This window comes from Fusarium oxysporum, chromosome IV (genome assembly GCF_013085055.1).
Source record: "Fusarium oxysporum Fo47 chromosome IV, complete sequence".
Classification (NCBI taxonomy): Eukaryota; Fungi; Ascomycota; class Sordariomycetes; order Hypocreales; family Nectriaceae; genus Fusarium; species Fusarium oxysporum.
In genome coordinates this window covers 356,927-371,061 of record NC_072843.1, presented here as the reverse complement: position 1 = coordinate 371,061, position 14,135 = coordinate 356,927, and the positions used below count along the sequence as shown (strand labels likewise).

Genomic DNA, 14,135 nt, shown 5'->3' with positions numbered 1-14,135 from the left:
TTCAATACCATTAAGTTAAGCGAGTTTTTCAGGCACCAGTCACCTTGGTTTAGCTGGATTTCTTATGATAGCCGTATTATTCTCATATCTAGATGCTCTTTTGCTTATTTCAACCTCTCGAATTAGGTTTAGCCTTCCACTGAAACCATTCTGCAAGGCAGCCCCTGTGAGCTAGCCAAATCCAGTCTAGCACCCCTTCCCTTAAGGCTGAGCAGTGGATCCTCGTTTCCGATCAAATTACGCGATTGGCCAGCTCGCATTTGACTGCGCACTCTTTGGCGAGCATGTCATCCATCTCGCATTTCAACATGTCGGACTTAATGAGGCATTGCAAACAACCTCAATTTTAGAAATAGAAAATATACTTATAAGGCCCCCAAATCCCATCTCATTATGGAGCTGTATCATTCTCAGTATAAACCCTCAATATGCATTCTAATCTTGGAGCTCTTATTCTTTATCTCCTTTCGGGATCTGCTTTGGCTTCAGCAATCCCTGCACAGACACAAAGCCACGATGTTACCCTTGTAGCTCGTGCTACTGCGACAGAGACAGCTGCGCCAGAGGGATGGTTCACCACTACGAAAAACATCGCTACCATTGGCGGTACAACAGATAAATACGTTACCATCCCCGCCAAAACAATCTCAATCGTCATCCCAACATGTGTCCAAACTCTCGAACCCGATGAGAACGGATATCTTCCCCCTGGAACATGCAACGCCCACTGGAACTATTACCCCAGCTTTGCAGCAGCTGTGGTATTCGCTGTACTCTTTGCAGCCCTTACAGGCGTGCATATTTGGCAAGCCGCTCGGTATAAAAAGGTCCGTACGTTTTACTTTTGTTGTGTGTTAGATTAGGATGTAAGCTGACTGGTGTAGACATGGTGTTGGGTTATTATCATGGCGGGGATCTGGGAGACAATGGCGTTCACCTTCCGAGCGATAAGCACGAAACATCAGCAAAGCACGGGTGTACTCTTGACGTTTAACATTTTTATTCTTCTCGCGCCAATTTGTATGTCAAACCTACTCCCTTGACATCGCATTACTAACAATAGCAGGGGTTAATGCGTACGCATACATGACTCTTGGTCGGATGGTCTACTACTTCATACCCTCCCAATCCCTGCTCCGCATGCCGGCTGCTACTCTAGCTGCCATTTTCGTCGGTCTCGACATCCTATCATTTATCGTTCAGCTTATCGGCGGAAGTATGTCTGGACCTGGGTCACCACCTGACGAGCAGATGAAAGCCGTACATATCTACATGGGTGGCATTGGTCTCCAAGAATTCTTCATTGTCATATTTGTCGTCCTCTGCTCCCTCTTCCAGAAGAAGATGCACACGATTGAGCGCCAAAACCAAGGCATCAAAGCCTTTGTTACCTCGGACTGGGGCATGCTTCTCTGCACGCTATACTTCTCACTAGCCATGATCTCTGTGCGCATTATCTACCGACTCATTGAGTTCTCTGGCGGTATGGGTCAAGACAATGCTCTAGTCACACATGAGGTGTACTTTTACATTCTTGAAGCAGCACCTATGTTTTTGGCGCTGTTGGCGTTTAATGCTGTTCATCCGGGAAGGATCATGACAGGTCCCAATTCCGATATGCCTGGGTTGTTCTCATTTATCAAGAACAAGATTAAGGGACGAAAGGGAAAGCAGTTGTTGGACGATCGCAGCGACAGTGATGTTGAGTTGAATACCCGGTATGAACCGACTAGAGAGGTTGGGCACTATGATACTGAGCCCCCGCGTTATGGATAGGTGACTTTGGATCGGTTGTAAGACAGGAGGAGCTTCTGCAAGTATCTGGATCGGAGTAATTTGTTTGGGAAAGTTGTGGTGGGCTGGGAGTTTGGGATGGTATATAAAACTTTGGTCCAGTGTTAGTCCTTTGTATAGTATAGAGCCTAGAGATACCTTATTCCGTTGCTTTTTTGTATAACAAAACTTCCCAATGGCCTTGTAACGAAATGCGAATATACAGTTTGTCATGATTATGTCCAAACGTGGTTGACGTAGTAGATTAAAAAAAAGCTTGAGTATTGGGACAGCTTCAGGGTAATACTCATAACACCAACTTAGCCTCAAGTTCGATCGCCTTCACGAACCTCTTCATTTCGGGGCCACGACTTCAATTCCTACATTACTTCATAGCCGCCACTGTGATCCCACGATACTATCGCTCAATTATTTAAAGTTAGGCATCGTATAGTGTTGTACAACAGATTGACGCAGCATATAGTTTCGAGCCCCAAGGGAGCGATACGAAAATCCGGGGATGTGGGCTTGTGGAGCTTCTATGAACCACAGCGTTGAATGCAACGTCAAATAATGTACTTGCACCTCTTCGGATGATACGCCACCAATTCATCCTGTGTCACAATCGATATGTCGCCATTCTTTGTCCTCGGCTCAAGGCGGCTTGTGACTTTCGTTTCTCAAGGCATGCGTTGTGATGTCATTCCTCTTGACGTCACCATATCATAGAGGAGCTTGACTTAAGCTCACCTCAAGCTCCCAAGCTCAACTTATAATAAACAAACCATCAGCACAACCAAACCAAACTCCCCAATCAATAACATCACAAATTCATCAATTGTCAAAATGCGCTTCCTAACTACTCTCCGCCCAACCGCCCGTCTCGCCCCGCGCATCCCCCTGCGTCCCTTCCACGCCGCCCGCATTCTGCATCAAGACCAAGTCAAAGATAGCAACGGGAGTTTCATCGACGGCCTCGCAGAGAGCGACGCTAAGGGACGCACAGGCGGCGGTGAAGCCCTCGACGCAACGTCTAAGAATGCACCTCCCCAGCCTAAAGTGTCGAACCAGAGTATTCCGGGGAATCAGACTGATGAGTTGACGGAGGAGCAGAAGAAGGAGGTTGAGGAGCATAACAGGGACTTTGATAAGAAGCATGATCGGGGGAATGTTGCGCCGGGGGATAAGGTTGATAAGAAGTTCTGGGGGGATGGGAGGCATGGCGAGAAGGATGAAGATAATGCGACGCCGCCGAAGGAGAAATGAGGGTGATGATACTCTATACGAAGTTTGATCTTCATGCCCGTGAATGCAAGAAATATGAAGGCCCGTGGAAAATAGATACACGATATGAATGGGGTCAATTGAACCAGTTTTATGCGCCTGAATGTTTTGACGACGCTGTGTTTGTCCATTATGTGTGAGAAGCCCCGGGTGAATTATTCGTTTTGCAGTATCCTTGGGACCGCCATGATAGATTCTAGGCATGCTCTCTGCTTGATTCTATCACTAGAAGCAGTGTGCCCGTCCATCGTTTGTGACCACATAGAAGGTTCTCAGGTCGGCTTGTGGATCATAGGTACTACCTCTAGTATGGAGGTAGAATGTTGACTTCCTCTACCCAAGGCTACCTACCGATCCTGATGCTCCAAATCACAGCATTCCTGCTTGATACTCACTCAAGAACTGGGATCCTGCCCAAGGGGCCATCTTTCTCATGGGCAAGGCAGTGTCTTCGACGCTGTCAGCCTTAGGAAGTGGATCTAAGTCTGGACCGTCTCCCACTAGCCATTCATGGTCGGCAACTTACAATTTCAGCCAATCGCATAACACGGCGTATTGTCATTCCTTAAGTACCTACAGGTAGGATCGCATCCCATTCCCCATGCATATATTTACGAAAGGCCTCATCGTACTTCTCCATCTCGGGCGGGCATTCGAACGGCGTAGGGCCATAACAAAGGACCCCAGCATCAGCACCTTTCTTTCGGCGTGTTACCAAAAATCTTGTAATGTTTCAGTCAAACCAATAGTGCAGCAGATCAAATTCACCAAAGAACGCAACGCGGAACACTTCTTTGGTGTTGGTGTTGGTGTTGGGCTTCGCTTCCACCATATTAAGCCAATATGGTGATCTGAAGTGCTCGGTTGTGTTGCAGGAGAGGTCTTTGGGCACCGGCATAAGTTGAGCTAATATCTCGGTATCTAGCATGATGCATGCTGCATATCGCATATCGCCAGCGTTTGAAGAGCCCTCCTTAGAGACAATCTAGCTATCATAATAGCTTCGCACTGTTTCTAGCCAGGCACCGTCGAGGTACTTGTCTTCCAAGATGTTATTCAGGTAGCGGCGAATAAAGTCGAGGTTTGGTCGTGTATTAGCCTCCATAGGGATATGGTCGAGCCCGAGGCTCTTCACCCTGTCTGTCGCAAGCCGTCTCTTGACATTGACGATCTCTTTATCGGCCTACCCTTAGGCTATACAACCAAATAAGATGAAGTGCATGTTGAAACTGTTCTTCTGACCCGGCACTGTAAGCGGCATCTGCGATAGCGAACCCCCATTGTCCAGGTCTGTATGCACCATTTGAGGTGCTCCAAGTTGTGGACAACGTTGCGATGGCATTGGGGATCTTCTGAGAAGCGTGCCAGTTGATACTCAGGACCATGTAACCAGATAGGATATGCGTCAAGATCAGCAGCGGATTAGGTCATGCTATAGGGAGACGAGGAACTCGTGAGGGAGAAGGAAGAAGGAAGAAGAGTGTGACTGTTAGCTTATTTTAAAATGGGCCCAGGGATCCCCGAACGTCGGGAAGGTCGGGTCCTCCAGCATTATCCTTGTATGGAGAAAAAGAGACTGAAGTGTCGGCAATGTGTGATATTACGCCAGGTGATACTGGAGAAGGGTCATTCACCCGTTCCTCGGGGCGTATATCCCAGCCAGAATCGGATTCAGGCTTCGGGAGCTAAATTGAGGCTTTGTGCCATGGGGAGGATGGGATAAGAGTGCGTGAGTAGAGGCCGTCCGTTTTGTGTGCAAGGCGGCCGTATAATATATAAATCAAGGAGTCTGCCTTTATCATTTCATAAGTTAAAGTTGCCTTGTGCTGGGAGCCTCATAATATGAGAGGTTGCCTCTATTGATGCTATCCCTCTAGCCCAATTGAGGAAATAGTCACTGGATCAACCCCGCATATTAAGCGCGGTCTCATAGATGCGAATAAGGCAGAAAACTGTTTTTGAAAAGCAAATTATTTCCCATACTGCCAGCGAGGCAGACTGTTTTCCATGACTCCAGGAAAGGCAAATGACTTTTCATAATTTCCATAAGGCAGACCATTTCCCGTAATTCCAGGAAGGCGAACGACTTTTCATGATCCCCAGGAGGCAGAGTATTTCTCGTCAAACCAAGGTATTTGTCATTCCAGGAAGGCAAAGGACTGTTCATGGTCCCCAGGAGGCGAAGTACTTCTCGTAAAACCAAGGTAATTAGAAGGGCATTCTTGCGACTTTCCATAACCCTTGGAACCCAGACCGAGCGAGGGACGGAAACTGAGTCCAAAATGAAGGAGGCGCAACGTGGTTGGAAGGATGCAATTAATGAGACCCGCTCGTGGGGATGGCATAAGCCCGGATGAGAATCTTGGTGTTTAAATTCGATGGCTCGAAAGATCCTCTACCACACCGCTCAACAACATGGCACTGGCCTGTAAAACTGCCTAAATGCAAACTTTAAGATACCTTGATCTTAAAGCTCATCCTTTCGTGAAAGATTGTCGCTCTCGAAAAATGCAATAAAACACAATAAATAGAGGCGCAACGATGCTCTAAAGACTGTTAGTTATCCCAAACTTGTAAATAATTGTAGTTGAGACTTGGTCAGAAAGCTCACATGTACAAGGCGATTTGTGAAAAGGAGCGGGGTTTTACAGAATGAGAGGAAGAGGTGAGAAGCACCCCTATTTATATACAACTGCCTTGTTCTGGGACGGCTGGTTCGCCATGGTTCGCAAATGGTTCGCAAATGGTTCGCCCTGGCCTAGGTGTGGGCTGAAACCATGTGTTTCGCACACAGCCCTGGCATAAACGAGCCAAAGCTGACGCCGGCATCTTCAGCTTGTTCTCAAGGTGGTTCGCCCAGAACCAACCTGCCGCCCCAAAATGTAGGAACGGCTTGCGATTCTCAACTCTTCATCAAAACGTAGGTAGAATTAGCGAACAATACAGCGGCTTTCGTCATCAGCAGTCTCAAGACAAGGTAAGTATATATAAGAATTAACTTTCCCTCATTTTTTTCAGGTGTATAGTGCATAGACAAATCGAAACACACCATCACAAGTACATTACTGCAAATTATCCCTTCATCATGTCAAACCCTCACTACATCAAACTTCACCGTGGAGAAGATCCCTCGCCTGACACTAAGCAGCAACCTGCTTCCTTCTCAGAGCAGACGAAGAACTGGCTACGAGAGGGCCACAAAGATATGCCGTGGCATAACATTGATTCAGTTGCTGTGTCTAACATGCAAGACAACTCCGACATCAACGGCGCGCCGTCTGATACCGCTGCCACACAGGGCAGTGATAAGTAGTCCTATGCTAGGATCAAGTCCTGGTAAAGGTATTGTTGGACTTCTTATGGCTGAGAATTGCATAAGCTAATATCATGTCTCTGTGTTCAGATCATGTCATTCTCATCGACTGTATACCCAACTAGTCTACAGCAGTCGACATGGGATCAAGCCTGGACTCAATTCCAGGAAGAATAACATCAAAGAAGACAGGATTGCGTCGAAGTTTTAGCCTTTCTATGATTCCCAGGAAAGAAGAAGTTCAATCGGGGCAAACAATAGCAACGAGTGCAGAACGCTATATGTTTCGACAGGAGCTGGGGCCAGTGGCAAGACCAGATTATAAACTTCGTTCATGAGTACCCCATTAGCTCCCTGTGAAACCAATTGCATAATTCCTTTCATCTTCGTGCATGTTATTAATAGGACTGTCCCCAGGTACACCAATGACAAACCAACATGTCCTGGGGACCGGAGGCTAGACTGTACCACGAATGTGGAATACATGGGAAGGCGGGATATCGCCAAAAAGAGTTACAACAGAACTCAATGGCATTGTAGTATATATAAGCGGAATGGCTCGAAGTAAGGTAGGCGGAGTTCTGGACCCTTTCTGGAATTATTTTAGAAGTACTTTCGAACCTTTCCCTAAATTTTCAACGTGAGATATCTGTAGATGAGGCTAGCAGGAAGCTGTTATTCTGAAATCGCACCCGTTGGATGTTCGTCTCCGTCTCCGCGCATATCGGTGACGGCTCTTAATGTTTTGCCTTTTCCCGTCTTTTCTCTTTCGGTTTCTCGTTCGCGGCAACTAGCCCTCCAGATCTCGCCCAACTCCACCTAACCATGCCATGCCAGTTTGATGTAGAGAATAGATCCGCAGATCTAGAGTTGTGACAGTTACCATCGGGGGTCTTTAATGGGTAATTGTATCCTTGCTCATAAACTGTAGATCTTAATGGCCCTTGCCATTAAAGCGCATCGATGCCTTGAGAGGGCCCTACTTGATACGTCCAAAACTTGAAGTTCATACTTGCAATGCGATAGTTGAGTGATTTAAGGTATCCTTAAGACACTGAGCCCAGCCGCCAGAAGTTTCCTGTGCCAATTGTGCATGAGTCGCTAAGAGAGACCAAACAGGGTGACATCCAAGATGGACCTGGTAGAAGGGTACATGATCCGAAGCCTACAACTCTAGATTCCCGTGTTTCTGTGCCCTTTCTGTTAGTAACCTTTCAAAGCGGAAAGTCTTTAATTACCACAGCATAATGCCAACCATGGAAAAGTGAACCAATATCGCCAAGTGATCATTGGAGTTGTCTGTACACACGTTGTGTTCCCGAAGCTATGATATTACATAACAGAATTGCCGCTGTGGCTGAGCCATCTGTCGGATCATCCGAAAAGTTATTAGACCTCAAGCCTAAGCCCATAGATCTGTCGCCCTACACAAGTATTACGTAGGTAATCTTCTATCTTAAATCACTTCCATTGTGGGACCAGTGGGTGAGGTTGGTACACTAGTATTCTGGTGATGCTCCCACAGATTACCTTGTCTACTAGTAAGTGTTGGTAGGCAGTGAAGGTTACACGCCTAGGATAGTAAAAGGATATCAGAAACCTTCAGGTATACCCATAGTAGTGTTGAGCAGTATGCACCGTAATTCTGTACAATTAGAATTTAGTGATGTGCGCTGGACCCTGAAATGAGCCAGGGCAAGATTTGCACGCCTTGATGATGAATCTCAACAATTAGCATTTCGGCCCAAGTCTTTATTAAGCTTGAAGAACTTTAATATGAGACATAGGTTCCCAAGCTCTATCGTAAGAGCTAATGCGCGATGCCATACCGCAGCTGTAGGTGTAGGTGTATCCGAACGTCGTGAATAGGTATGCTCTATCTCCTTACCCGTGCCCAGCTCCTGCTCATCCTCAAGTTCTAAAATGATCTGTCAGATAATGTCACTACAAGTTCCGTGTCGATCGGAGGCCCTGTTTTTCCATGCCCCCCCGTTAACGCCTGGCAGAGCAGGTGGAGTAAGCGTTCTGTGTATATAGTTAAGTCATATCTAGGCCTGGTCTTTTGGGACTAGAGGTTCATGGGAGTCTCCGGCTTGTGCTTTATCAATATTTCGGTGGTCGCGATCTCAAATTTCCCGGTAAGTATCTAGTTGCGCGCACGCATAACTCGTCCAGCAGATCATAGAAGATCGGGTCGCCGCGGCGAGCTTTTGAAGTACCTTTGTACTGCCCTCAGGGCTTTGAAGAACAGAATACGGCATTTTATCTCTTTGATATAATTGAGTGTCACCCGCGATATTGGTAAGGAGCTTTAGCCCTAGTTGTAATAAGGAACAATGGTCCAGTGTCTTGATAGGCGACAGCAACCTGCCCTGGTTTCTGAGCTCAACAGTCAAACAGCTTCAAGATACTCTACTATCAGAGGCGAAGCAATCCATAGACAAATGAGATATATATAAGATAAATATGTTGATGCAGGCTTCACTTGGCCATTTAAAGGCCTCTCACAGTATTTGTCTGACCACCAAATTTGTGGCTGACAGGTGCTGTTGCCGTCGCTCAGGAGTTGGCCGATGCTTCTGGTTCATTTCTAGCTCAGCCGCAACGGCATGTGAGAACGGCCTGCGCTAGCTATCCTGGGATGTAGATCTCACAGAGAGGTGGAGTATAATTCAGCTGTGGACTGTACTGCGTCGAAAGATTACCCATTTGCACGGCTCATCCTGCGACAAAACAGAGCCTTCTTCTACGAAGAATGGCAGAAAATGCGGGATTTTTTTGCGTATCTGGGGAATCGAGTCTGGACCGGTAGCGACAGGCACAAACCAGAATTAAGTATACAGCAATTCACTATTTGGCGGTGCTGGCAGTTTTCCTTCATCCCACCTCAGACTTAGCGAACCGGTAGCAACGCAAAGGGTGAAAGTGTTCAAGGTTAGTCTCAAAAGGCTGTGAAGAATAATCAAAAGTTGAGTGAAGTTATTCAGTTGTCTAGTGAGTAAGTCTAATCGGGAATATTTTTTTATTTTTTAAGGATAGATGCTCTTAAAGATATAGAGATAAGGTAGAATAAGATCTGCAGTATTAAGCTGCAGGTCTTAAGATAGTTAAGCTATTAACTTAACTACCTGTAGATCCTTGAATATAGCCGGTGCAGCTAGTAGGGAACCTGCAAGATACATCTATAATCTAATACCCCCAGGACAAGAATGCAAACAAGGATCGAGAGAAGTTGAGCAGTACAGATCGAGATCTTTGCTCTGAAGAGGAACAGTTCAGGTAGGGCGACGGGAGAGGCGTGATTGATCCACACTGATAATGGAGGCGCACGACCGTCACGGAATACATTATACTACTGCGGGTTCATCTCCATATGGTTTCGTTGAGAATTGAGGCTTAAGCAAGGCTCAATCTCACTGCTCGCATGTAAAATATTCCAGGGATGCACCCTTCTTGCTCGGCGTCTCCAAGTCTGTCCAGCCACCTCTCTGAAGATTTGTTCAATGGCCGCCAAGGTGGTTCGCAATCGGATCCAGTACGTACTTTCAATTGAAGCGACCGCTGACTAAGTCCTATTTACAGTTCCGACATCTAACTTGATCTTTGAACGACTGGATGGCAGTTCTACCGAGTACGATATCAGAGAGCCCCACCCATCTCTCCGCAAAGACGGAAGAGATGCAAGTCTTGGCAAGCCAAGTTCAGGAAGTGGAACCGGTTGCGCAATGATTCTTGTCTCAGTTTCCGACATTCCATCGCCAACATCCCCAACTGTCATCATTGTTTATCCTGGTCCCCTCTTCACAGCTGAGGGGTGAATCATTGGGCATGCTATGATGCTCCATACACCCCCTAACCACGCTCTGGCTTTATCACCCTCTACCTAACAGGCATCTAATTGCTTTCAGTACCTAATAAGCAAGGTTTGGTGCAAAAGCGCAGCCCCTGGCCGCATCTCAAAATCTCACAAATGTGGCCGTTGTCTCTTGTCCATGTGTACTATATAGTACTAAGGTACCGTGCCGTGCATATCTTTGAGCTATGTACTAGGTACTTAGTAGTATCTCAAGAACATCATTTCTTCTCAATCAATCGAGCACGGAAGTACCTAAACGCCAGAAATTATAAGGTATTTTATAGACATCTTGAAGTAAGATACTTAATCTGGCTGCAGACAGTCAGAGCTATCCGAGCCGTATCTGCGGTGCGCATAGTGGGCACGATGTGCCTTGTTGTAATAAGACATACTGTTATACAAACTGAGAGCATGAATATAGCTTAAGCGCACGACAGGGTTGATATCAAATGTCAAAGTGCAGAAATTCGGTCGGGCGCAAGCCACACGACTGATACAACAAGAGACCGACCTAGGCGAATTTTTATTTCCACCTACTCTGTAGAACAGGTATCTTTGGAGCGCCCAATCAGCACGCATGGCCAAACATGCCGATCCCCTGGACATCTTTACGACTCGTGAGTTTGCTCCCACATGTGGGAGCTCATCTATCTCACGGGATTCGCTCATCTACAGAAAGGAAACATCTATATCTCGAGAGTGGTCGAGCTAAGGGTGGTGCAGCGAGATGCGATGGGGGTGCCTGGAGAGAAAAGCTTCGAGGAGGGAGTTGAAACACCAAGACCTCGTTCTCTGTCGATTTGGACAGGCCCATCCAAGCTGACTATTTAGAGGCTCTTAAGACCAAGAAAGACCTTCATAGTACAAGAGCCTTCCCGTGGGGGAGGCCGGTTGTAGACGTTACGTCAATGCCATTTCGGAATGCACACCTAGAAAGCTGAGGACTCGATAAGACGACACAGTTTCAAATGTGTGAGGATTGCTTACATACACAAATTCGCCGATCTGCCACAAAGCCAATGTTCGAGTTGCGTAACCTAATGGAACCATGGAAATGGGTATAGGCGCATGGGAAGGATTTAGGTGCTCGTGTGGCGGCCCTACCCGAGGCGTCCAGTGGGGGCTGCCTGGCCCCCTTACGCGGGTTCCAAGCAGGCAATGGTGACTAAGATTCTACTAGCGGTGTCAAACTCCTGTCGAGCACCAAAGCATAATGCGGTCGCCTCTCCCAAGTGAGCCAGGGTGTTTGTTGCCCGTCCTTCCAAATGCAAATGACTGGTGTGTGGCACACCGATTAGATAGAAATAGAGAGGCTCTCAATGAAGCACTTCCAAGACTCCTAGCGGTCATTCCTATGTATTTTTGTATCAAGGACAATAAGAGGCGAAGCAGTATCTTTGATATGAAGCTGGGCCATAATCTTTAGGAACATACATAATATAAGCTGCTCGGCTGTGTTCGCGGGTTTGAAGCAATAGCAGATAACATCCGTCACCGTCACAAGAAGCCTCAATCGGGTATGCAGTAGAAGCAAAAGCAACATCAAATGCGAATAAGGTACTCTTGACAGGGATGTTTCTAGGTCAGCAACGCTCCAGCGTGGTCGTTGTGAATGGATCAAGCCAGCCCCTAGGTACAATAACCGGTTATCAAACTCTTTTGTTACGCCCTTTTGACTTTGACTGGAGGTGTAAGAAAAGAAGGTCACCGCTTGGGCGGTCGACAACAACTCCACAATGACAATCTATTCCGGACATGAGGTACCTGTGAGCTGGTACGGTCTCATCAGTCATCGGTGCGGCACCTCGTGCACTTTCGAGTCCTGGCATGGCACGGAATGTGCTTGCTTTAACGTCTTTCAGTTTAGCGCGGAAGATTTGTTGTAAGTAGCCGTTATTGCCTTACGTCCTTTTAGCTTAGCGCAGTCCAACCTGAGCAATCAAACAGGGAGCTCTGCGTGCCACCCCTGTTCAAGATGCAAAACGCCCTTCTTTCTTGGGGACATCCTCTTCAAGACGATCTAGCGGAAATTGGGATTGTATACATAGGTTCAGTATAGTCCGTAGTCTTGTTGAAGTCAGCCTTTTTCACCCGAGACCAGTTGTCTTGAGGTATCCTGCTATAAATGATTACAAGCCCCGAGCTATCATGTTCTTCTTCAACGACTATCACCAAGCACATCCTACTACATATCATCAGCCCTTTCTTCGTTATGTCAAGCCCTCACTATGTTCAAGTCGCTCGTGAAGGGAAACCTTCACCCAACATTGTATATCAGAGCACCGAATACTCAGAACAACTGAACGCTTGGCTGCGAGAGGATCATAAAGATATGCCGTGGCATATCCTTGATTCGATTGTACCGTCTAGCACTAACACATCTGAGCCCAGCCCAAACACCAGCGCTTCACACAACCCTGCCACTCAGGGCAGCGCCAAGTAGGCTTCTATCTTGAAAATATGTTCTGGTACTGTATCGTTGATGTCTCCCTCTTTGTCCGAGCATAGACATAACTGACATGATACATGTTCATAGCCAAGCGTCGAGTCGATCTCATATGCCACATTACTTCGCCCATCATCGTCCCGCTCGAAGCCCTCAACGCACAGTAGTCGGCATAGCCACTCAGTCCCCAGAACTCGAACGACAGCACAAGAGACACACGAGATGCACGGTTATATACAGTAGAAGTCAAGGTCTCTGTATTGGCGTGCTCAATGGAAACTTTGCTAGTTCAAACTAGTGAAGCTCGGGATATATATATGTACATCAACCTCTCTGTGTGGGGAGGGATGATACTAGCCCTGTGTAATTTGGTTAGTACTCTGACAAAACAGGAATATGTAGACAGAATAAGATGTGTCGGTGGGTATCAGGAAACTTAAAATGGAATCATACAAGAATTCTTGTCAAATACAATCTAGCGTGAAGTTTGTAGGTCATCATTTGGGAGGTGATGTTGTGAATGTAATAAAATACTGACTTACTCAGCATAAAGATGTCCATTTGGATTGAACGAACATTTCGGTTCGTCCAGCCTATACCGACGCGCCTCGTAGTCATCATCTCAATTCATCCGCGCGACCTTTACGGCCGAGCCAGTCCAGGTGAAGCATTCGTCCCAAAGATTTGACCGATCGTCCCGCGAATCTGGTCAACAAGAGCCTTGATCATGCCCTGAGGCTTGCCTCTTCCATCAAGCCCATGGACAGGCTCAGTCCCCATCGTGGGGAGAACATTGTCACCAGCAGACAGACTAACAAACAACGCGAAGGGCACGAGCCAGACGCAAAGACCGAAGTACGACGCGATTTGCGCGAAGCTAGGAATATCGGCCTTGTCGTAGTACGAGGTACGTTGGTACGCGCGCGACTGCGAATCGGAGAAATGACGGAACCAAACGTAATGATTGACCAAAACGAGAACTACATCTCGTTAGCAAAAATTCAACTGCCCATCCCGCAAAAGGCAACATACCACACGAGGCCAGGAACAACGGATCCGACAGCTTCACAAAAGGAAAGCGTCTCATATTCCCCAGGTACACAACATGCGACATGATCGTCAAGATAGTAGCCCAGAAGGGCAGACCATCAACCAGCCATAGAACCGTCTGAATGCCAATAACGCTGTAGATAAGACGCGTCAAGAACCGCTTCGCGATAACGCTGTGCTCCTCGACGAGCTCGGACAGGTAGTATAGACCCGAGGCGATAGCAAGGGTCAAGAAGCAGAAACCCAGGAGGGTTCCTATGTAGCCAACAAGAGGTAGAATCCACATTTTGCGTTGCGTTGTGTTTTGGCGCAAGCAATGATTTGAGTTGGAGCTCACATGTTGGAAGGGAGGGGAGATGGTATCATCTGCAGGTTGAAAAAGGAGAGATCGGGACACGGTTTTAACTACCAAT

The 14,135-nt window shown here is 47.0% G+C and overlaps 5 protein-coding genes across 5 annotated transcripts; 4 read left to right on the top strand and 1 right to left on the bottom strand.

The window, feature by feature from the left end:
• Positions 1-428: 428 nt before the first annotated feature.
• On the top strand, positions 429-1,776 carry FOBCDRAFT_272021 (RTA1 like protein-domain-containing protein; the record flags this gene model as incomplete). Its single annotated transcript, XM_031180147.2, has 3 exons — positions 429-827; positions 885-1,020; positions 1,067-1,776. The coding sequence occupies 3 exons, from the start codon at positions 429-431 to the stop codon at positions 1,774-1,776; spliced, it is 1,245 nt and encodes a 414-aa protein (XP_031046034.2).
• Positions 1,777-2,619: 843 nt separating this feature from the next.
• Positions 2,620-3,039, top strand: FOBCDRAFT_132448 (uncharacterized protein; the record flags this gene model as incomplete). Its single annotated transcript, XM_031180148.2, has 1 exon — positions 2,620-3,039. One exon carries the CDS (start codon positions 2,620-2,622, stop codon positions 3,037-3,039), a length of 420 nt encoding a protein of 139 aa, XP_031046035.1.
• Positions 3,040-5,880: 2,841 nt separating this feature from the next.
• Positions 5,881-6,805, top strand: FOBCDRAFT_219724 (uncharacterized protein; the record flags this gene model as incomplete). Its single annotated transcript, XM_059609539.1, has 2 exons — positions 5,881-6,399; positions 6,461-6,805. A coding segment is annotated over exon 1 (224 nt), but the record flags the coding sequence as incomplete, so codon positions are not given.
• A 5,633-nt stretch (positions 6,806-12,438) lies between these two features.
• Positions 12,439-13,055, top strand: FOBCDRAFT_291090 (uncharacterized protein; the record flags this gene model as incomplete). Its single annotated transcript, XM_054704089.2, has 2 exons — positions 12,439-12,665; positions 12,763-13,055. The coding sequence occupies 2 exons, from the start codon at positions 12,439-12,441 to the stop codon at positions 12,968-12,970; spliced, it is 435 nt and encodes a 144-aa protein (XP_054560064.2). The 3' UTR covers positions 12,971-13,055.
• Positions 13,056-13,314: 259 nt separating this feature from the next.
• Positions 13,315-14,008, bottom strand: FOBCDRAFT_272018 (transmembrane adaptor Erv26; the record flags this gene model as incomplete). The annotated part of the gene is made up of 2 exons (XM_054704088.1): positions 13,315-13,652; positions 13,705-14,008. The coding sequence occupies 2 exons, from the start codon at positions 14,006-14,008 to the stop codon at positions 13,315-13,317; spliced, it is 642 nt and encodes a 213-aa protein (XP_054560063.1).
• Positions 14,009-14,135: the final 127 nt, after the last annotated feature.